This window comes from Pollachius pollachius (assembly GCF_949987615.1).
Source record: "Pollachius pollachius genome assembly, chromosome: 8".
Classification (NCBI taxonomy): domain Eukaryota; kingdom Metazoa; phylum Chordata; class Actinopteri; order Gadiformes; family Gadidae; genus Pollachius; species Pollachius pollachius.
Genome location: NC_136941.1, coordinates 5093276 through 5117266, shown reverse-complemented (window position 1 = coordinate 5117266; position 23991 = coordinate 5093276). Strand labels below are relative to the sequence as shown.

The following is a 23991-nucleotide window of genomic DNA, read 5'->3' as shown; positions in this document are numbered from 1 at the left end:
GTTTTGCTGTAGTGTTGCTGATTTGGAGTTAATGTGTATTAATTATTTCTCCTCTCTACGTGCCAGAAAGGCTTCCATTGTAGTCGTGTTGAGGGGTTGGCATGCAAATCCATTGACTCCCTTCAGGAGATACTCTAAACAACTAAACAACTCACGTAACAACTCACGTAACAAGCCTGTTTGGAAAATTGAGTAGAAAGTACAGATGTTTGTGTTAAATGTTGTGCGTGGAAAAAAAAGAAAGATAAATCAGAAAAATAAATACTGATATAAGCAAAGTACAGATACCTTATCTTTACTTTACTTATAGACACCTGTAGTTCAGTAAAGTACTAGTATCAGTAAAGTACAAGTGAAGTACACTCGTTACTTCCCACCTCTTCACATCGCACAGCACATTAAACAACATGCAGTAGCTTACACTATGACCTGAAGGAGTAATATTAACAAATAGGCCGACAGAGGGCACTTATGACCGTCTTAGCCTCTGGAAGCAGCACGACCCCGCCAAACTACACCTTTTAAGGAGAACCAAACGCAAACACCACTTGTAGATTGGTTAGCATGAGACGACTCCCTCTACAGGTGATCATATGCTAGTGCATGCGTGCCTCCTTATTGGCTGATATGGTTACCCTGTGCCTGCTGATTTAGGGCCAATAAAACAAAAGAACGGTCCTCTCCTCGGGCGTTTATGTTCATTGACAAACAGAGTTCAGAATGCACAGAGCAGGAGGGCTCAACCCTAGGGGCAGTCCCTGGTCTGAGGTCAGCTCTAGCAAGACTACTGTGGTCAACTGGTAGAGCACGGAATCAACCCTGCCAGTGTTAGGGGTTCGAGTCCCCCTCCATCTCAACTGGTAGAGCATGGAATCAACCCTGCCAGTGTTAGGGGTTCGAGTCCCCCTCCATCTCAACTGATAGAGCATGGAATCAACCCTGCCAGTGTTAGGGGTTCGAGTCCCTATATATCTCAACTGGTAGAGCATGGCATTAACAATGCAAGGGTTAGGGGTTCGAGCTCCTGTCTATCTCAACTGGTAGAGCATGGCATTAACAATGCAAGGGTTCTGGGCTAGATTCCCTGTTGAACTCAACTGTTAGCGCATCAGCATATCAACACTGTCAGGGTTAGGGGTTAGATGCCCTGTTAAACTCAGCTGGTAGAGCATTAGAATATCAACACTGCATGGGTTAGGGGTTAGATTCTGTGTTAAATTCAGCTGGCAGAGCATTAAGATATTAACACTGCCAGGGTGAAGGGTTTAATTCCCGCTTGAGCAACCCGTGCTATGAATGTTTCTAAGGCTTGTAAGAACAGACCGCAGACGTTATAATATCGACTTTGATATGTTTGACGTCGCGAGATACAAAAGGGTTGGATTCCTTGCTAGCAGGTGGCTGGTATATTCCCGACTATGACTGTCCTACTTGAGGAAACCATGTTGATTTGCCCATGATGGTTCTTCCTCAAGAGCAGCATTACCACCATGCTGAAGCCGGACCTGATGCGGACCGGGCGTTCCCATTATAATCAAAGGAATCCATGGCTGGACGAGCATTAAGACCAGCATTAAGTCGGACATTAAGGTAAATCCCCCCAGCAGATGTGAGCACTTTGCTGGTCTCCATTCAACAGCTCTCTCTCTCTCTCTCTCTCGCTCTCTCTCTCCCTCTATCTCTCCATGGATTATGACGTCATGGTGCTGTTGCAGAGTGGGATGATGATGATCTGGAGCACGTCCAGGGATCACCGCCCCGGGGATTAAGTGCAGCTAGGTAGTGGTGCTTGGCAAGCGGTGGACGGGAGCTCTGTGGAAGCCCTGGAGGTGTCTCCTCCTCCTGCTCCTCCTCCTCCTCCTCCTCCTGCTCCTGCTCCTCGTCCATGAACAGACCCAGCACCAAGAGGATTCTTATGGCTGAGGAGGTTCCCCTTCTGGAGAAGAACGGCTGAAGATGAAGGGCGTTTGGGGCCGTTGAAGACCCTCTTCCTCGCCGTAGGAGTGTGGAGGTGTGGAGGTACGTTTAACAACTTTCGCTCCTTGTCAGCATAGAGAGCCGGAGTTGTATTTGATTTATCTGAGAACGTTATCCACCACCTCGAATCAACAGCAGGACAAGATAAGCTGTGAAACAGTGTTGGTCAGTTAAAGCAATCACACGCTGAGGCATATGCTGCTCGGATAAGGTACTTAAGTGGACCGACAGACCGGCGTACTAACACTTTATTATTCTCGGTTCATTTGTATTCGTTATTATTATTCTTCAAGTCAGAAAGATACATTTGTGGATGTGGGTGAACCCTTTCCTGGCCTGCATTGCGCTCATTCATCAACGCTGCTACAGTCTTTCATGCTGTGCCGAGAGAACTCCATGAGTACATGTGTGTCTGTGTGGGCTTTTGGTCTGCGTACAGGAACGACACGATGAAGGTGAAATGGACCAAACTGGGCATGGTGGTCTTTTTCCTGCTGTCTGTCGTCATGACGACCTGCTTCATCTGGCAATACAGAATGCCCAAGTTGGAGATGGGTGTGTAAAAACAAAACAAAATACAAAACAAAATAACACAAACTAAAAGACTTTCACTTTAACTGATTATTATCTTGATGATGATGATCACCATATCTAAACATACTGTTTGGATGGATTCCCACACACTCTCAGGATTTTTTTTTTATCATCAACGAGGGTAGACCTTTCCTTTCTGACGTCTAATTGCTTGTTTGTGTGGGCGTTGGAGGGATTACACAAAGCCGGGCACACTGTAGTAGCGGCCGCGGGATTATCGGACCCTTTAGAGGTGTAAACCCTGCTGAGAAAGACCAGAGAGGGGCGTGTCCCGTCCGACACACCGAGTCGCCGCGGCAACAGCATGTGTTTTCCATTAGGGACGATGTCCGTAGCAGACACACCACCACACACAACCAAAATTTGACGCAATCACGTCCCACAACATTTGTAACTAACTGTTGCAAAACACAACATTTTGTCAGGTACTGTTGATAAGAATGTAAAATGGTAACACATGATGCTAAAAGATATTGTGCTCTTTTTTTAATGTGATTTTTTTTAATTCGTGCTTTCTCAAATCTGCCATTCAACATAAATTATGCCATGTTGTGAATTTCGCTCTGGGGCTTATTTAATTAAAATATCCCATACATGCATCATCAATTTAACTCAAACTCAACATTTTCATTTCCAATTTTACCTAGGGGGTAGGGCACAGCTGAAATAGAGGAATGAGACTGACGGAATACAGAGAAGGTCTATGGTGTGTGTGTGTGTGTGTGTGTGTGTGTGTGTGTGTGTGTGTGTGTGTGTGTGTGTGTGTGTGTGTGTGTGTGTGTGTGTGTGTGCGTCTGTGTGTACAAACTTCTCCATAAGCAACATCTCCCATGTGTTCAGAAACAGTTTCGACAGACAGCCTGCGGAAGGAGACGATCTGTCCCCGGTTCCCTGAACCCGTGCCCCTGACACATCCCATCCCTGTGCTTAAACAGGCCCTGGAACAGGTGTGTCTCTGTCGCTTAACCTTTGACCTTTGGGAGACCCATTTTGGACACAAAGTTGTTGTTTTCGGTCTGGATTCACAAATTTCCTGTCAAAGAAAGTCTCAAGTTTCCCAAATAGAGTTACACACACATCTTATCAAATACTCTTCCCACTCAACTCCAAACAGGTCGATGCCCTCTTCAGGTCAAAGGTCAACCAAATCAGCCTACCTGCGATATCCGCCATTGTGATCTTAAACGACTCGGTTCTCTGGAACGGGAACTTTGGCAAGAGGAACGGGAGCGACCCCAACTCTCCACCCCCCTCTGAATACACCATGTACAGGTACTCTCCAATATTAGGTTCAGACTCATGCCACATACACCCTGCACTCTCGGCAGCTGTGGCCCCCAGTAGGAAAAGTGTTAAACAAACAGCTAGTGGTGCATCAGATGGTTGGATTAGACACCTCTCGTGTGTTATGGTTGATAATGTATACTTTAATATACATTTTAATAATGTACCATGTGGATGATTTGTCAATATCGTCCACCTCACCTACTACTAGTAAAAGGTCAGTTTTACTACTCTCCAGAACTTTGTGCTGCCAGGTTTTAATGAAGCCCAATCTGATCTTCTATCCATCCGCACGCCCCCATCAGGATCGCCAGCCTCTCCAAGATCTTCCCCACCCTGATGCTCTACAAGCTGTGGGAGGACGGCGGGGTGGTTTCCCTGGACGACCCCATCGAGAAGTACGTCGACAACTTCACCATCAAGAACCCGCTGGGGAGGGGCGGCGGTCCCAGACAGGACTCCCCTCGGGCCCGCCTCCCGTCAATCACCCTGCGCAGGATGGCCAGCCAGCTCTCAGGTGATAAGCTAACCCATCAGCTAACCCACGAAATTGTGAAATAACTTGAAAAAGCCCATGAGTCTTCGTTTTAAGGACATGCCTTCCCATCAACGTCATCACAGAGCCTCAACTAACCCCTAGGCCCACACGAATAGCAGGGGAATCTATACTTGGACAAGAGCTGGGCTCCAAACATAGAGCTAATCCCCCCTGATGGGTCATTGGTCTCTGCAGAACCTGGACGCTGCAGTTTAAAGAGGCAGAAATAGGGGACAGACAAAGCCTGTCTCCTGCTGAGACTCCACCATAGACCACACCCAGTGTTCTGGGACGAGGAGGGAACCCGCTAAGCCAATTAGTGGTCTGCAAGGCTGAGATGCTAACTGGCTCAAATTGCTATATGTTCGCTAACTGGCTCAACCTGCTATATTAGAGCTAACTGGCTCCACCGGCTGTATGCTGCTAGAAATGAGGGGGATAACATTCCAGCCTAAACAACAACAACAACAACAGTGGGGAATTGTACAATTGTAAAGTTAAATTAAACATGTGTAAATATAATAGATTCCTTCATTAATCGAATAGATTAATGAATGAAATTGTATCATGGCTCATTATATATGAATGCATAATGAGCAATACAACTGAAACGATGTAACCCTACAACTGAAACCATCCAACCGTGCTTATGTTAAAGCTAAAGAAACTAAATCAGCCCCCAGTCAGTGGGGCCTGAGGTTCTGGGGAAGATCGATCCACTGTTCACAATTTACAGTCCCAGATAGATGGCCCATAGGTCCTTGTATCCTTAGACAGTGCTGTCTCTCCAAAGAAGTTATCCCTCACCCCTACATTAAAAAAAACTTGCAATGTGCCGTGAGACTAAGGGTCTTCCCCCTAAACTACCAGACTAAAGTTAATCTAAACTAACCAGAACAACTCGTGGATTGAACTAGGTTTACCAGAACTCCTCCTCCTTTGAGGTTAACGAATAGGTAATTATAAGTTAGAAATCAAAATTAAAGGAATAACCTCTCAATAATATATTGGGTTTTGAAGATGAGCCAGACGGATATGGCATAACGCAAAATAAGCAGTGAGGTTCCCCTGTTATGAGGCGGTGCAGCAGGTTGGACCGGGTAGGCCTACAGTCAGGCTGGTTCACACCACATCAGTCAGCAAACTGGCTGGGCCAGTTATGTTAGCAAACTGGCTAGGCCTGATATGTTGGCAAACTAGCCAAGATGTTAGAAATCTGGCCCAAGCTCATTTCATATCGACAGGTATGCATTTACGTTTTAAAAATTTCATAAAAATGTACTTTCAACGTTTAGGTTCAATTTAGTTAAATTAATTTCACTAAAGGACCTATATTTCTGCCTCCGTTTATTTGTTATACACTTTTACACTTTTATTTTTCAGGATTACCCAGGCGATTACGGGAGACTAATCTCCTCTGGAGCGGAGACACGCAGGCAGCTCTTGAACTGTTAAAGGACGATATCCTGGTTGCAGATCCTGGCACTAAGTAAGTCTCAAGTACTACTCTGGTAAGAGTAAACACAGGCCTCCATTAACACTTAAGTGTTAATCACTAAGTGATTGTTAGCATAATAATTACTGAGTGACATGATACCAGTTGATACCGTCTCCTGACGTCTACTGACTTTAGTCCATCATACATCTGGGTGGACTCTCCCACTTGTGATGTCACTGAAGGGAAGATTATCAAATGGCCAACACACTTAGCCCTTTGAAATACTTGATGGAATATATATATATATATATTTTAGGGCTGTCATATGATTACAAATTTGTATTGCGATTGATTGCATGGTATTGATGAGTTAACTCACAATTAATCACATTTCTAAATTTATATTTTAAATCCACTCCAATTGAAGTTAATTGATATATATATATATATATATATACATATACACACAAACACACACAAGGGTAATCTTGGCATGACTTTTGGCCTTTCTTCCCCCGCCGGTCAGATGTCACTACAGCAACGTGGCGTTCTCCCTGCTCGCCAAGGCCCTGGCCCAGAGGGTGGCGGGCGTGGACTTCGAGGAATGGGTGAGCGTCAACATCCTGCAGAGGCTGGGCCTGGACGACACGGGCTTCGACATCACCCCGGACGTCCAGGCCCAGATGGCGGTGGGGGTCTACGCCAGCGGCCAGCCCGCGCCCCTCTACGACCTGGGCTGGTACCGGCCCGCGGGCCAGATGTACTCCACGGCAGCCGACATGGCCAAGCTGAGCATGGTGCTCCTGGGCGGGTACAGCCGGCGCCTGCTCCGGGACGACACCCTGAAGTCCATGCTGACGCCCGCCTTCCGCTGCCACGCCGGCTACTTCGCCAACGCCACTGCCACGCCCTGGGAGGTCAACAAGCTGCTGGGCTACGACGTGCTGCGCAAGGACGGCGACCTGGACGGCTATGCCGCCACGCTCTCCTTGGTGCCGCGCCTCAACCTGGGCCTGCTGGTGCTGATGGCCGGCGTGCGGCCGCAGAAGGGCCCCGACCTGGTCACCGAGGCCTACCGCCACCTGCTGCCCGCCATCGAGACCGCCTTCAGGGGCGCCACGCGCACGATGGCCGCCCCGCCCAGCTCCGACCCGTACGTGGGCATCTTCACGTACCGGAACATGACGTTTTACGAGATCAAGGCCGACCCGGACGGGGTGCTGGTCATGCAACAGTTCGGGCCACAGATGGACCCGTCGGTGCCGGCCAAGTACCGCACCATTCGGCTGGACTACCTGGAGGACCGGGTGTTCCGGGTGGTGTTTGAGCAGGAGTACCCCTGTAAGCTGAAGGTCAACAGCGCGTCCGTTTCTCTGGAGGCCCAGGACAGACAGCTGTTCAACTTCTATCCCTTCGGCAAGAAGGGCGTGTCGCCAGGGTTCGACTCCCCGGGACTGAACACGTACAGAGTGATCAGGATAGCCCACAGGCCCTATTTCCCTTCGTAGAAGAAGCACACCATGACCACCTTTATATCATTGTATTACACCTTTGTATGTTACGGGAACCATTAATCTGTGCATTTGCTCATATTTATCAGCATTATTACGTTTGTTAGGCCTAGTAATGCGAAGTGCCTACCATGTACCATTGACGGAGACGAAAACTGTGAAAGAATAAAACATGGGTTGATGGGTTAAAACTGTTGGTTTGAAATATGTTATGCTGCTCTCTTTCTTTATACTGAAACTCATCGCTGAGAAGGCGCCAGTGGTGTAAGCATCTAAGCCTCGAGCAACTTTTATGTAGAAGTGTATCAGCGTCGTAAAGGAAGAAGATGAGTCTTCCTGTGGTTTGTTCAGAGCCCATACTAAACTCTGGTTCAGTATGGGCACACAGAAGAGTATCTGTATGTCGGTCGTTCCATTACCTTCTACATATCCTATCTACTTCGTACTTGGCTGTTAGACCAAAGGAAGACCAGTGAAGTTGTTTGGATGAGCGGTTCTGGAGAGAGCGGCAGGCAGCAATGTTGAAGGCCAAGCAAGCAACCAGCCCGTTGAGTACAGGAACATATGAAATCCCGAATGAAGCAACCAAAAACCACCATATACTTATGCCTGGGTACTTCCTACATTCCATTAAACACAGATGTAACACAGATATACATGATAGGATTTTTTCCTACAGTGTAAACGGCTCTTTATGGTTCCACGTTCACGTAACGCAAGGGGGTTACGGGCCCCTTACGTCCTTGCGGACGCTCCTTGCATCCACCGCAAGGGCCAGACAGGCGCCTCCCAAAAATCGTAACCCTCCGTCGAGGCGACACAGCAGCAAGGGCTGTGATTGGTCCGCTTACTAAAACCCGACGCAGAACCATAAACGTTCACGACTGCGTCGAAGCGTCTGCGTGGTCATTGCGTTGCGGGAACGTGGGACCATAGAGAGCCCTCAACAGTGGATCGATCTTCCCCAGAACCTCACAAAAGAGCCCCACTCACTCTGATTTAGTTTCTATCTTTAGCTTTAACATGAGCCTGGTTGGTTTCTTTCAGTTGTAGGGCTACACCATTTCATTTGTATTGCTCATTATACATTCATATACAGTATAATGAGCCATGACACAATTCCATTCATTCATCTATTGGAAATATACACGTTTATTTTAACTTTACAATCGTACAACTTCCCACTGTTGTTGTTTTGTCTGGAATATAATCTTCCTCAATTCTAGCAGCATACAGCGGAGACATACAGCAGGATGAGCCAGTTAGCTAACATATAGCAGGTTGAGCCAGTTAGCTTACATATAGCAGGTTGAGCCAGTTAGCTAACAAATAGCAGGATGAGCCAGTTAGCTAACATATAGCAGGTTCATCCATATTGCTAGCATCTCAGACCAGAAATTGGCTTAGCGGATTCCCTCCTCATCCCAGGAAACTGGGTGTATTCTGTGGTGGAAAAATGAATTGTCTACTTTTTAGACAATTTCTACAGCACCATTGGTACTTTCTAATTTATATACCTAAATAATACCCAATTCATGATTCAAGTAATCAATAATTTACTAGCGAATCGATTACATGACATCCAAAACTCTACATTTTGGCTCCTCATTTGACACAGAAAGCTACTGTATCGACTGAGAAAGCACAACAGACTGGCCCCTCATCCCTGCTTACACAGTAGTAAGAAAAGTGTCATTTAAACGTTCTAATCAATTAAACCTCTGAGCTCATGTAAATATGGTTAGCAGGAGTCAAATAGACTTTCCTACCGTTTACTGCCTCAATCTGTCTTTATCTACTTTATTAATCCCTGAGGAATAAAATGTGTCAAAAAGATAAAGAATATTAAATAAAATTGCATATTTAGTCTTCATGAAAAATAACGTTATTATTATACATTCTAAACTGAAACATTTTCACAGACAATCAATGTCAATGACTTAGCTGGTAACAGATATTACCTTAAAAATGAATTAAATAATGAATTAATTCATGCATTAATTAAATTAATTCATTTTGTAATGCATTTTATTTATATAAATGAATGTATAAACACTAAATATATTATTAATTCATAATTTAATAAATATATGGCATAGATATTTCACTAGACTCCCGTAACTCCCATAACGCCTGGGAGCCACATTGACCCAAAACGGGGGTGTGGACCTTATAGTTACATCAGTGGTGTGAAGAGAAATGATTGGCAACGCGAGCAAGCCAAACCCTTTATTAACGGCGTGTGGGACTGCTGTGCTCAATACTGACAAACCAAGTGAACCACAACAAGGCAGGAGTTGGCGTCTTACTATTAAATAGAGCAGCACAATGAAGTGGATCATCGCCGTTGTCGTCGCCGCCGCCGTCCTACAAGTGGCCTCATGCCTTATGGTCATCACGGTATGCAACTTCGCATTATTTTGTTGTTTTCAGAAAACTTATTATAGCCTAATTATTCATAGTAGTGTGTAGTACTCTTTTGTGGTGTCATAGTTCAGTACGCAGATTAGTAGGCTATTCTTAATTTCCAGCAGATAGTCTATAGGCCTACCGCTTGAAAAATGCGCAACAAAGGTTTAGTCTGCAGGTGAAATCAAAACAATTTACAATTAAATCCATATTTATAAAATGTATCTTGTGCTGCATGGTTACCTCTGCTAATAATTATACTGGGGACAGGATTGTAATTCCGTATAGTATGCTATTAGTGACCGGGGTGTGCTCCCAATGTCCACAGCATAGGCTAGCCTACCTGTCGGCGTCCTTAAGCAAACTCTAAAAAAGTTACTTGCTCCCTAATGTCTTCAGCAATCTACTAGGGTTTAGTCAAGTCCCTTTTGACTTGACTAAATAACTGCTAGCGCTGTTAATTGACGGGATTGGTGTTCTGGGCTTGCTGCAGATCTGGGCTTCGGACAAGGCAGAGAGATACACGCATTCTTCGGAGACTGTGAGGGATCTTTGGGGGGCAATGGATGCGGCCGGAACTTCTCGTGCGGCCGACGCCGGCATTCCCGCCGTGTGCTCCCACCGTGCCCTGCCGGAAGAATTCAGACCCATGTGTCGGGACCCCAACGCCAGAAAGCTCTTCGCCGAACTAGGTAGGCCTGCCGCGTGCCGTCTCGCTACTGTCATGTCTGTCTGCACACCTGTCTATGGGTCTTGATCGCACTACTTCAGGGATGGGCAACTTTCATGATAAAGAGGGCCACATTTTTCATCATACCCAGAGGCGGAGTGGCCATCGAGAAGATATTTTATAAATGGGCCGCGGGCACCCCCTAGTGGCCGCTGTATCGTAGGACACGCGAACGAGCAACCACGAAATGCACGAGAGATCCCGTCAGGGCCTCTCCACTTCATGACTGATATCGTTCCTAAGCAAACCAGACACATGGGTTTGCCTTTGAATTCTATGAACAGATACTCTGCTTCTCATGTTTCTTGACCGAGTTTTCTGTAACTCGATTTATTATTATTATTATTATTATTATTATTATTATTATTATTATTATTATTAAATATATATATATATATATATATATATATATATATATATATAATTTTTTTTTTTTTAATTTAAATGATGTGCGGGCCTGACGGAGTGAGCATGCGGGCCGTATGCGCCAGTTGCCCATCCCTTCACTACTTTCACACACTTCTGTCTGCCTGTCCGTCTTGGCTTTCTGTCAGTAGTTAAAGTTCAATTTCAAGGTCAAGTTCGCTGTAGCATGTATGTTTTAACACATTTTGGTAAGACATTTGTGTAATGTCGGTCATGCCACCTAACACGTTTTCAGTCTTGCCACACAAAACATGAAAATCTTTTTTGAAAAATCTGTGAATTTAAATATTAGCTGCCTGCATAAATGACCCAATAGAATGTTAAGAAGTTAGCCAACGCCGGATCAAGATGTTCGGCAATAATAGACTCATTATAGACACAAACCACCAATGGGTTTGAGGCCCACTGGTTTGATGTTGGCGTTTGTTGGGGCAGGGTCAAGCACATGGGAGTTTCACAGGACTATTGCCTTTTGTGTTTTTTTTCCTCAGAGGAACTGAGATCTGCGACAAGGCAGCCTGCACCGGCTGTTGAAAAGACAATGCTGCCTGGTCCCAATCAGAGGCGGCAATAAACTGAAATCAAAACGATTTAAGCTAAAGAAAAACAAATGAAAACATCTCTGAGCCTTCTTTACCATGCTGATCTTTTTTGAATAAACGTGATCATGATGGCCCAACATTTTGCACTGTCGTAAATCCACCTCCCACTATGACAACTCAAGGCTTCCCCACTTGGTCACCAGAGGGTATATCCAAACTATACCATTTACTATTATCATATAGCAGGCGCTTTATCCAAAGCAACTTCATGGATGATTTTATTTAGATGTCAGTAGGAACCAGCGGTTGGGCAGACTGCAGACATTGTATAAAGTGAGAAGTCAGACCATTCGCGAAAATAGAGTAGTATAATATCTGATATGTATATATATTGTATTGAACGTTTTATGCTTATATTATACTATATACCTGACCTTTTTATTTTATTGTTCCCCTGCTTTGGCAATGAGTTGTAACTGGTCATTTAAAAATGGCGCAACATTTTGAGGAGACAATCTGCGGGTTGGTGAGGGGTGTCACATGCCGCCGCCGCGTAGGCCTACACTTTTTGCGCCTTTTTTTTGCCGATTTCGGATGACACAAAGCAAAATCATCTCCTCTACAGATGCCATGTTTGCGATTGTAATTTGTGACACAACAGTCACTGCCCTCTAGAGGATGTATTGCGTAACACCCATGACAACGCTGAACGGAGGTATGAAGGGTAGCCCTGGAGACAACGTTTTGTACGGACGGACAAATTTCGTCCGGATCCGGAGGTATGAATTGGCCTTTAAAGGGGACATATACCACCAGGTGTGAGTGTGATTAGCCGTTACAAGCAGTTTTGAAAATGCCCCGCTTATGACATCACAGGTAGGCGTGTCCACCTACATGTATGTCCCCTTTAATCGCTTGACACCGGCCACCTCTCCAATCAGGAAGAGGGTTGGGGTTCTGAACCCAGGACGAGCACAGGGGCATGGGATGTCAGAACCCAACACAAGACTTTGAGTTGCACTTATGATGAACATTGCAGACATTAGAAATTATGGTTTTGCATATGCCTCACACAGATTACAACCTTTGAAGGATTTCAAGATAAAAAAGACAACTAGAAGCACAGAAAAACATTGGTTGAAGGCCACTTTTCACTTCCAAACCATTACTGTTTGTAAGTCCAAACGTAAAAGCTAAATTTCAATACCTTCGTATATTTGATATAAGGGTTACATATAAATTAATACTTTAAGACTTGCAGATGTTCTGCCACAGTGACGATAATAAAATATATAACCTACCTATATGTACCCTGTCCTAACAATGTCTTAATTCAATAGAATATTGAATTAAGACCTAAAATTGGACGCCTAGATCAGAGACGTGCAACCCAGCATCCGCACGTCTCTGATCCAGACGTCCAATTTAGAAGGACCCTCCACCCACTGACTTTGATGCCACGTCAAAAAGTTAATCTAAACTAACCAGAACGACTCCTGGATTTAACTAGGCCTACCAGACCTCCTCGTCCTTTAAAAGGTCCCATGACATGCCACCAGGTGTCAGTGTGAATAGCCGTTTAAAGCCGTGTGCTGGATAGATCTAACCAGCACACATAGGGTGGTTAGGTCTACCTGCCCACCCAGTGGACAGTAGCTCATCTATCCGTCACACATCTAGGTGACATTTAATATTTTACTCATAACGAATCACATTTCAATAATATATCCCAATAGCACAGTTTAAAACTGTTTTGAAGATGAACCAGACGGATATGACCCAACGCGAAGTAAGCAGTGAGTTTCCCCTGTTATGAGGTGCTGGGTTTAGGGTCGCTGCAGCAGGTTTGATCCCCCCCTAAAAGGTAAGCCTACAGTCAGGCTGGTTCACACCGCATCAGTCAGCAAAGAGGCTGGGCCCGATATGTTGGCAATTTGTTAGCAAACTTGCTGGGCCTGAAGGCAAATTTGCCAAGATGTTCGAGATCTGGCACAAGCTCATTAAATCATGTATTTACTCTTTAAAAATGTCATAAAAATGTACTTCCAACGTGTAAGTTCAATTTAGTTTAGATTAATTTCACTAAAGGAACTATATTTCTGCCTCAGTATATTTATTATACACTTTTATTTTTCAGGATTACTCAGAAGATAACGGGAGACTAATCTCCTCTGGAGCGGAGACACGCAGGCAGCTCTTGAACTGTTAAAGGACGATATCCTGGTTGCAGATCCTGGCACTAAGTAAGCCTCAAGTACTTCTCTGGTAAGAGTAAACACAGGCCTCCATTTACCCTTAAGGGCCCTTTGTTACCCTTACAATCGGCAGGTATCAGTGAGTTAGTGAGAGGATACCAGTTGATACCGTCTCCTGACGTCTACTGGCGTTAGTCCAGCATACATTTGGATGGACTCTCCCACTTGTGATGTCACTGAAGGGTCGATTATCAAATGGCCAACCCACTTGGCCCTTTGAAATACTTAATGAAATATTGTGGGGGGACGTGCGACGTCTGGCCTGCAGGGGGAGTATGGGCAGGTTGGGAGCGCACGGGATTGGCTGGGGGGATTGGACCTGATTGCGAGCAGGTGTCCGCACTCAGGCCAATCAGGGAGTGTGTACTTATGTGCCTGCTTTGTGTTGTAGTGAAGGAGAACAAAACCCAGGAGCGAACGGACCACGGGGGTCCGGAGCGAGTGGAACCTACCCCGATCCACCAAGAGACGGCTCTGAACGGACCTTTTCGTTATATTTTCAGTATTTCTGTTTCCGGTTAAAGCAAATAAACCGATCTCCCGCTGAGATAATGACAACCCTGGCTGCTCGCATTACTTTGAACCCGTTACAAATATACATACATACATACATAAATACATACATGTCTGCACACCTGTCTGTCTTGATCACACTTCTTTCACACAAGTCTGTCTGCCTGTCTGTCTTGTCTTTCTGTCAGTAGTTAACATTCATTTGAAGGGCAAGGGCAAGTTTTTATTATTTTAATGCATGACATGCATGTCATCCAATATTTTTTTAAATAAAAATCGGTTGTTTATTTTCAATCATTTACTAGCCTATTGATTGCATGACATCCATAACTCTACATTTTTGCTCCTCATTTGAGCGTCTGACAGAGAAAACTAATTTATTGACTGAGAAAGCACAACAGACTGGCCCCTTATCCCTAACTACACAGTAGCAAGGAAAGCAGAATTTAAATGCTCTTATCAATCAAACCTTTGAGTCCATTTAAATATGGTTAGCAGGAGGCAAGAAGACTTTACTGTTTACTGCCTCAGTGTTTATCTAGGCTACTTTATTAATCCCTGCGGAATTGTTTTCTGTATTATTCTGCTCTATATACAGGACTGTATAAAAAATAGAAAATACAATGTGTCAAAAAGCTAAAGAGTATTAAATAAATTGCATATCTTACCTCCATGAAAAAAAACACTCTCTGAACTGAAACTTTTTCCGTCTTTATGTCAATGACTCAGCTCAACAGATATTACCTTAACAATGAATTAATTAATTCATGCATCAATTCAATTAATTAGGTAATGCATTTTATTTATATATATATATATATACACATACACACACACACATACACACACTCTATTATTCATTAATAATTTATTAAATATATAGCATCAATATTTCACTAGACTCTCATAACTTCGTTTGCATATACACTTCCCTTTTCATTTTCCCAAACAACGCCTGGGAACCACATTGACCCAAAACGTTGGTTAGTGGTGTCAGTTAATGATTGGCGACGCTATAGCATACGTCCCACAGTCACACCCTTTATAAACGGCGTGTGGGAATGCAGTGCTCAATACCACCTACTGAAAAACGAAGAGAACCAAAACAAGGCAGCTGTTGGCGTCCTACAATTAAATAAAGCAGCACAATGAGGTGGATCATCGCCGTGGCCGTAGCCGCCGCCGTCATACACGTGGCCTCCTGCACTGTTACCGTCAGGGTAAGAGCAACATGGCATACTTTTATTGTTTTCATAAATAACTTGAATTATATATAGGGAAGCATAATTATTCATAGTCGTGTGTAGTAGGTTTTGTGTTGTTGTTCATTACGCAGATAAGTAGGCTATTTTTAATTTCCACAAGATAGGGGGGGGGCAGGCCCGCCGCTCCCTATACGCAGAGTACGCAGAGTGCGTAGGGCACCAAGTACCTGGGGGGGCACCAAAAATTATGGTTTGTAAAAAAAAATAAAAAATAAAAATAATTATTACATTATTGAATTAAAAAAATATATAAATTAGTTATGAAGAGGCCCACCGTTGTTTTTTCTTAATTGCATAACCTATCACTCAATTTCGGCAATTATATGTTTTTACCTAATATATAAAAAGAGAAGAGGCTCCCCCCCGCCCCCCGCTCGCGTAGGGCACCGAAATGGCCAGCAGCGGCCCTGGGGGGGGGTGTCCTTAAGCAAAATCCCCTTAACAAGTTACCTTCTCCTTAATGAGGTCAGCCATGTAGGCCTACTATGGATTAGTCAAGTCCCCTTTGACTTGACTAAATAGATAAGAGGTGACCAAATAGAAAAATGCTAGCGCTGTTATTTAACGGGAGCGGTGTTTTGAGCTTGCAGCTGGGGCAGTACGAGTATCCTCTGCAGAGCGTGAAGATGCTATGGCGTCTGGTTGCGACGGACCGCGGGTACCGAAGTGAGGCCCAGGGCGGCATGCCCGCCGTGTGCTCCCAACCCGCCCTGCCGCACGTCTTCACACCCCTGTGTCGGGACCCCAACGCCGGGAAGCTCTTCGCTGATCTAGGTAGGGCTGCCGCGTGCCGTCTCGCTATCATGTGTCCCTGCACACCTGTCTATGGGTCTTGACTTATTTCACACACTTCTGGCTGTCTTGTCTTCCTGTCAGTAGTGACAGTTCAATTTGAAGGGCAAGTTCGCTGTAGAATGTAGGCCTGTGTGTGTGTGTGTGTGTGTGTGTGTGTGTGTGTGTGTGTGTGTGTGTGTGTGTGTGTGTGTGTGTGTGTTTGTGTGTGTGTGTGCGTGCGTGTGTGTGTGTGTATAAATAATTAAAATCTTTTTTGAAAAATCAGGGAATTAAAACATTATGGTGCTAGCACACTTGCCGGAAAAAAGAAGCAATAATAAGTTAGCTAACACCGAATCAACATGTTCTGCAATATAATTATCAGACAACAACCACCAATGGGTTTGAAGACCACTGGTCTGATGTGGCGTTGGCTGAGGCAGTGTCCAGCACATGTGAGTTTCACAGGACTAATACCTTGTTGTGTTTTTTTCCTCAGTGAATCTGGCCACCAGGTCGAACTCTTGTGAGATCTGCGAAACGCCAGCCTGCTACGGCTGTTGAAAAGACAACGCTGCCTCATCCCTCATCCCAATCCGATTCAACTGAACTCAAAACGATTAACGCTGAAGAAATACTGATAAATACCCAGCTAATTATTATTATAATTATTTTAAAATTATTTTCAAGAATCCAAAATAATTCACAGATTTGCAAAACGCATCACAATGACAGCAAAACAGCAATGCACCGCATGAAGAGAAAGAATTAGCTCACGCTCACCAGGAGAGAGGAGATGCGCTGTGCACATACGGTTCCGAAGTCTTTGACAAAGTCTTCCACAAACACACAATAAGCATAAGGGCTTTCGCCTACAAACTCAACTTGCATGAATCTAATGTTCAACATGGAGCTGATGGGTTTGTGTTGGAAAAAACAATGATGTTCCAACACAAACACACTCTCCTTTTCTTCTCTCTTCCTGTCTAATCTACTTTCCCTCCTTTTCCAGATTACCTTGTTGTAGCTCCGCCTATAACATGATACTAAGCCACGTGACCCTTTACAGGTTAGCTGTGTGCAAAACATGTCTGATAAGCCATCTTTACCTTGCAGATTTTTTTTGAATAAACATGATTATCATGGCCCACCATTTTGAAGTGTCATAACTCCACCTCCCACTAGCTGACAACCCAAGTCTTCCCCACCTGGTCACCAGAGGGTTTATCCAAACTATGCAATTTACTATTATCATATATGTGACAAACCCCCGAACCCCCTTTTAGTCCTAGCTGCCACTACAAGCGAAGGGCTAGGCCTCAGTATCTTCATAACCTAATTAACCACACCTGGGTACAGGGGTGGGGTTATATAAGCAGGTTTTCACTGTCATTCACATGGGCGCTTTGCTTTATCCCATTCTTTCCCCACATATCCTTGCAGGTAAAGCAATTATCCCGTCATTTGTTTCGCCTTGTTTTGTACCATTTCAAATAAATTACCTTTCTGATTTAAATTGTAATTGTTTGACTCCCTTTATTATGTGATGATGTATGTGGCCACAGTTACATATGGCAGGCACTTTATCCAAAGCAACTTCGTGGGATGACTTTATTTAGAGATTAGGAACCAGCTAGGGGTTGGGTAGACTGCAGACAGGTGGGGGATAGAACACAAAACCTTACAGTAGGGAGAGGAAGGCGCACACCTTAATCACTAGACCCCGGGCACCACTCCAACAGGAAGGAAGGCTGGGGTTCTGAACCAAGGGGTGGGATGTCAGAACAGAAATCAAGAACTCAATGAGCGGCACTTATGATGAACATTGCAGACACTCGACTGCATTGGATATAATGGGCCTCCTTTTAGCAATGGTTTTGCATATGCCACACATTGATTACACCCTTTGAAGATTTCAGGATTTTATTTAGGATAAAAGACACCTAAAACTGAATCAGCAATTGAAGGCCACTTTTCACTTCCATTGTATTTATATCAAACGTAAAAAAGCTGAATTTCAATACCTTCGTACATATTTTTACAAGGGTTACATATAAATTAATACTTCAAGACTTTCAGAAGTTCTGCCACTGTGACGATAATAAAATGCATAACCTAAGTTTAACATTGTAATCTAAAGTGTATCCTATACCCTTACAATGTCTTAATTCAATAGAATATTCTGACTTTGGTGTAGGTGACCTAACAAATCAAATCTACAAAACACAGTAACCAACAGTTTACCAGAATGCATCTTGCAGAAAACCTTTTCAGTTGAGTTGTTTGTTTATGACCTATTGTTAAGGCCTCAACCAGTGACACGTTTATTGTATTATGATTACTAAAATGCTAACCTATACACTCTATTTTATCATTCAACAGGCCTTATACACTGGGTGGTCATCTTGGTTCCCCCACACAGCTACTTCTAGAACCAAGCGCTCTTGTTTTCTTTTGAACACATGGGAAGGCCCCCAGTTCTTCCTGTCTGAAGCCATCACATACATTGTCGGTTCATTTGATTGCAAATGCTTCTTTGAGTGCAACTTTTTATTCAGTTTAAATGAGGTCTAAACAGACCTCCCAAAGAAAGAGAAATTTAAAATGCACTATTTTTGTTTAAGGTTTTACTTTCATTATCAAACAGTGTCAAATATGGCCCAATGGCCTCCCTTAAGGCAACAGTAATTCAAACATTTAAAAACATATCACAACAGCATCATCACCAGAGTAACACCCCGGCTAATGTTGTCCCAGGTTAAAAACAAAACGTGTAAACGCTTTTCAAGAGGCTCAAGTTTACCCAAGATTGTGTCACAGTACAAGTGGTAACAAGTCAATAAAACGGCCGATCCACGCGGAGCCCAGGTCCCTCTTTAAGGCTAAAAAGGCGAGGGAGGGCATTACATTAAAATTTAAATAACATTTGAAAAGAAAAGGGTCTGAACTCATCAGGACACGGGCCATAGTGCCGGCCCGGCGTCTCTAGTGAGGTCAGAGAGCACAGTGGTTCTGGGGGGGAGGGTGAGGAGGGCTAGCAGTCTTTCAGCAGGCAGATCTGGGCGTAGATCTTCAGCGCGGGGCCCAGCTTGATGTTCATGGCCCCCATCAGGTGGTCCTCCTTCAGCAGCAGCAGGGCCTGCCCGTCGATCTCCTGCGAACGGAACTCTTCACCGATCTCCAAGCACCCTGATGCACAAAAAACACGCCGGGAAAATGAAGCGTTTCTCCCTTCGGGACTGAATACATCCACCTTGGAAATAAGATCAACCGCATTCAGAAATTACGTTTATTCCGAGAGAAAATAAATCATGCAGGAATGACATTTCCCTGAGACAAGATCGTGCAGGAACGACATTTCCTCGAGTAGAAATCATGCAATAATAAAAGGATCTTGAGGATCGAACCCAGTACCTTTACCTAGCCACAGCCTAGGGCTGGGCGATTAATCGAATTTTGAGGACAGCTGGATACATATCTGTACATTACTTTAGATTTGACAATTTTCTATTTTACCATTTTGTGTATTTTTTAATGGCGAAATTTCAAAGTTCTCAGTTACAAAGTGTTTTTTGGGAGCGACATGCTGAATAAATACATCATGTTTCAAACTCAAAAATAATTGTTTGAATAATCATGATTTCAATATTGACCAAAAATAATCATGACTATGATTTTTCCCATAATTGAGCAGCCCCACTCTAGCCCGTCCCTGTTTATTGAATGAATGAATTAACAAATTAATTAATGAGTGAGGGAGTATCCCCCCAAAGCCCTCACCTGGCAGCGAGCTGATGAACCTGTACACATTCTCCACGCCCCATGTGCCGGGATCTCGTGGCAGGAGGACCAGTGGGAAGGCAGGCAGGTCGTAGCCGTCGCCGCCCCCACACTCCTTCAGCTTCTGGGGGGGGGAGGGGACAGAGCCGGCTGCCGCGGGCGACTCGGGCAACGCCGGCCCCCTGTCGAACGGGTCGATCGAGCGGCGCTCCGCCACCGAGCCCTGGGACGCCCTGCGGACGAAGCGTGGCGAGGAGAAGGCGCTGGGCGGAGGTTTCCGCTCGAAGCCGACCTCCGTCTGAGACCACCACGAAGGAGGTGGTTTAGGTTAAAGGTGAACAGGAAAGCTAGTGGCTGTAGCACGGTATTTAATGTGGATATTTTGCCAACCCCATTCGGAAATTAGTGTTAAAGGGGGACATATTATACCACCAGGTGTGAGTGTGATTCGTCTTACAAGCCGTTTCGAAAATCTGCCCAATATGACATCACTAGTGGGTGTGTCTACCTAGATCTGTGCTGGATAGAGCAACGTTTACCTCAGTCCACTGGGTAGGCTGGTAGACTGATATATCCAGCACACATCTAGTTGGACACACCCACTAGTGATGTCATATGGGGCAGATTTTCAGCTTGTAAGGCTAATCACACTCACACCTGGTGGTATGATATGTCTCCTTTAAGAATTCGGTTGAAGGTGACATGTTAAACCACCAGGTGTGACTGTGATTAGCCGTTACATGCAGTTTTGAAAATCGGCCTCATCTGACATAACAAGTGGGTGTGTCCACCTAGATGTGTGATGGAGAGATGATTACAGCCCACTGGGTAGGCTGGTGGGCTGATATATCCAGCCCACATCTATGTGGACACGCCCACTTGTGATGTCAGAAGAGGCTGATTTTCAAAACTGCTTGTAACGGCTGATCACACTCACACCTGGTGGTATAATATGTCACCTTTAAGAACCACCAGTGTAGAAACATGATTTGGTGGCACTGTTTGGATCGGAGCCAAAAACTGTACAATCTGAATTTAGTCCTGTTTGTGAACAGCAATGGGACAGAAGTCAAACAGCCTGTGTATTTAGCCCAAATCAGCAGTAACGAAGTGAAATTGTACATGAATGACACAAGACAACGCCTCCATCCATTCTATACTCACTTTGTGTTTGGACTCTAAACTCTTCTGCTCTCCGTTCTGTCTTTGGCTTTTGTTCAGATTCTCCAGGGTGCGTCTGCCAGGGGGATAGAAGCCCACTCGCTTGTTGCAGCTCATGTTGTAGCTGGAATAAAAAAAGAGACACAAAAACCATAGTCTCAAACCGGTGTGCAGTACAAAGCCTAGAGTACAAGACAAATGTATCAGGAAAAAAAGTAATCTATCCAATGAGGCACAGTAGCCTAATGTAAATAAAACAATATCAAAAACAAAATGAATATATTTAATAAAATTAATTACCGCTTGGCACACAGCACTGAGCAGAACCTCTTGGACCCCTTGAAGATGTGCGCAGAGTCCACCTTTCCACACAGCTCACAGGTGAGCATTGGCCCCCCCTGCAGACCCCTCAGCTCTGACACACACACACACACACACACACACACACACACACACACACACACACACACACACACACACACACACACACAGAGGAAAGTAAACAACAACATTAGCAAGGCCTAAACACAACATCAAAAGTGTAAGTAAGTAAACAGCAGCAACACTAACAGTAAGTAAGAACCAGTACGTAACACTTGAAGCAGTACACTGTGCCGTACTTGTTGCATGGTTCACTAAAGAAATAGTGGCATGGTACACTGAAGTACTATTTTCATGATAAGTACTTGTTGCGTGGTACATTAAAGTACTTGTTGAACAGAAAACTAAAGTACTTGTTGCATGGGATAGACTAAAGTACTAGCTGCATGGTATACTAAAGTACTAGCTGCATGGTATACTAAAGTACTAGCTGCATGGTATACTAAAGTACTTGTTGCATGGTGCACTACAGTACTTGTTGCATCATGCATGGTATACTAAACTATGGTTGCATGGTATACTAAAGTACTGGTTGAATGGAACACTACAGTACTGGTTGAATGGAATACTACAGTACTGGTTGAATGGAACACTACAGTACTGGTTGAATGGAACACTACAGTACTGGTTGAATGGAACACTACAGTACTGGTTGAATGGAACACTACAGTACTGGTTGCATGTTATACTAAAGAACGCTGCAGGGTCTTACCCTTGGAGGAGAACTCCTCCATCTTGGTGGAGATCCTGGGGCTCTGGGCTACCGGCTGACGCCTGCATCTCCTCAGGGCATCGATGGAGAACGAGGGGTGCTCCACCTACAGACGGACCTCTGTTAATATTCCCTCTGGATCCAACGGTCGGGTAATGAATCAATACATTCTTAGAGACTAACTACTTTCATGTTCACCCATCAATCAGTGAAACTGATGCTGTGCGCCCCCCTGTGTCTCTGAAGCGGAATAACAACGGACTTAAATGGACTTATTGTCTGCTGTTGTTGGTACTACCACGCTATACTACTCACCGGGAACGGGTCGGCACCCTCTTGTATGACAAACCCCCCGATCAGATGGGTAAGGACCGGCGGTTTCACGACAGGCGGGGGTACTCTGATGCTCTTGCCGTTTTGTGGGACGCTGCCTATCACCGAGGGTGCGTTGTTCCCGTTCCCGGAGGTCATGACTGGGGCCAAACCCGCACCGGGTAGTGTTGCATTAAGCACCGTAACCTGTGGAGGACAAAAGTAATACAAACATAAACAAAGGTTCAGTAGACGGCACAACTGCGCACTAAGAATGGTAGCTGCATGTTAGGGGGCGGCTGAGTTCGAGGCAAGTCCATGCAACAGTAGAGGATAGCAGAATGACAAACAAACTGGTCGCAAACATGATTTAATTTCATTGTATCGTAGGGATATGATTGTAAATGAAAACACGTGCAACATATAAATGGAACATGATTTATGAGTATGAAAAAAAAACTAGGGTTTAAACCAGTAGTCTCCCTGAATGGCCTGGTTTATTTGTATGTGCACATTTAACAACACTAAGACGTATGTATACACATAACTCTGGTTTAACATTAATGGACCATTTAAGACAGTTGGAGTTCTCTTACGCAATGCAAACCAAACGTGTTTCATTCATCAGAGTGGCGCTTGTATATCATCCGCCGGGACAATGGCTGAGGGAAGGAAAGCAAGCACACCTCTTTGTTCAACTCCAAACAACGCTTTCTTTTCTCTGCCACCGACCCAGGCGGCAGCGCAGTCCATGCAACACGTTTATTTATTATCCGCCGTGAAATTACATTACAGAGCAAAAGCACGCACCCGTTAGACCCGCAGCCGGAAAGTTTGCGAGTGGATCACTCCCAAAGTTAAATTCTCGCTTTCCCCCTTTAAATCCAACATTAGACTATTCCAGCAGCAACAGCGTGTAGAGGTCTACGGGTCCGCTCGAGTCAAAAACAGAAGAGTGATGTATAACGCACTCCTATTGGTCGGTGCAACCCAACGAGCGGGCCAATGGCAACACGACTCACAATACAACACTGCTTTTTATTGGATGGTGTTTTGCCCCCCCCCCCCGAACCCTACCCCCCAAAAAAAATATATAGAAATATATAAAATCTGTAAAATACATTACAGATGCATCGGTTGAGTTGGAATTCCTCTATGAAGCATTCATTGATTTGGCTGATAGTAAGTAAATGAAAACTGCAGTGTTTTTTCTTTACACTCATTTAGTTTGTTAGAACCCAACTTAAAGTATCAGTTATAAAGTATTATACATAAATCAGAAAAATATGGTAAGCATTCCCAGCAGACTACTAAAGTCAAATGGGAAAAGTAACTGACTTTACAAAGACAAATAAATGAGCCCATGTTAGGCTTCAAAATGATGAAACT

General features: G+C 44.4%; 3 protein-coding genes across 3 annotated transcripts; 2 read left to right on the top strand and 1 right to left on the bottom strand.

Moving 5' to 3' along the window:
- Positions 1–2426: 2426 nt before the first annotated feature.
- On the top strand, positions 2427–7339 carry LOC307078762 (putative beta-lactamase-like 1; the record flags this gene model as incomplete). Its single annotated transcript, XM_079740725.1, has 6 exons — positions 2427–2532; positions 3412–3518; positions 3686–3843; positions 4161–4372; positions 5777–5882; positions 6358–7339. 6 exons carry the CDS (start codon positions 2427–2429, stop codon positions 7337–7339), a joined length of 1671 nt encoding a protein of 556 aa, XP_079596851.1.
- Positions 7340–15277: 7938 nt separating this feature from the next.
- LOC307078778 (guanylin-like) lies at positions 15278–17749 on the top strand. Its single transcript, XM_079740744.1, has 3 exons — positions 15278–15437; positions 16073–16256; positions 16756–17749. Exons 1-3 carry the CDS (start codon positions 15366–15368, stop codon positions 16818–16820), a joined length of 321 nt encoding a protein of 106 aa, XP_079596870.1. The 5' UTR covers positions 15278–15365; the 3' UTR covers positions 16821–17749.
- A 1097-nt stretch (positions 17750–18846) lies between these two features.
- On the bottom strand, positions 18847–23520 carry phc2a (polyhomeotic homolog 2a). The gene is made up of 7 exons (XM_079742311.1): positions 23413–23520; positions 22606–22809; positions 22291–22396; positions 21498–21612; positions 21201–21321; positions 20037–20334; positions 18847–19445 (listed from the first exon to the last, which is right to left on the bottom strand). Exons 2-7 carry the CDS (start codon positions 22759–22761, stop codon positions 19291–19293), a joined length of 951 nt encoding a protein of 316 aa, XP_079598437.1. The 5' UTR covers positions 22762–22809; positions 23413–23520; the 3' UTR covers positions 18847–19290.
- Positions 23521–23991: the final 471 nt, after the last annotated feature.

Excerpts from the sequence above, each read along its gene's own strand:
- LOC307078778 (XM_079740744.1), top strand. The coding sequence starts at position 15,366 with ATGAGGTGGATCATCGCCGTGGCCGTAGCCGCCGCCGTCATACACGTG. Across the intron at positions 15,438-16,072 it reads CCTGCACTGTTACCGTCAGG|CTGGGGCAGTACGAGTATCC; the intron begins GTAAGAGCAACA and ends TTGAGCTTGCAG. Across the intron at positions 16,257-16,755 it reads GAAGCTCTTCGCTGATCTAG|TGAATCTGGCCACCAGGTCG; the intron begins GTAGGGCTGCCG and ends TTTTTTCCTCAG.
- phc2a (XM_079742311.1), bottom strand. The coding sequence starts at position 22,761 with ATGACCTCCGGGAACGGGAACAACGCACCCTCGGTGATAGGCAGCGTC. Across the intron at positions 21,613-22,290 it reads GGAGGAGTTCTCCTCCAAGG|AGCTGAGGGGTCTGCAGGGG; the intron begins GTAAGACCCTGC and ends TGTGTGTGTCAG. Across the intron at positions 20,335-21,200 it reads GTTTAGAGTCCAAACACAAA|ACGGAGGTCGGCTTCGAGCG; the intron begins GTGAGTATAGAA and ends TGGTGGTCTCAG.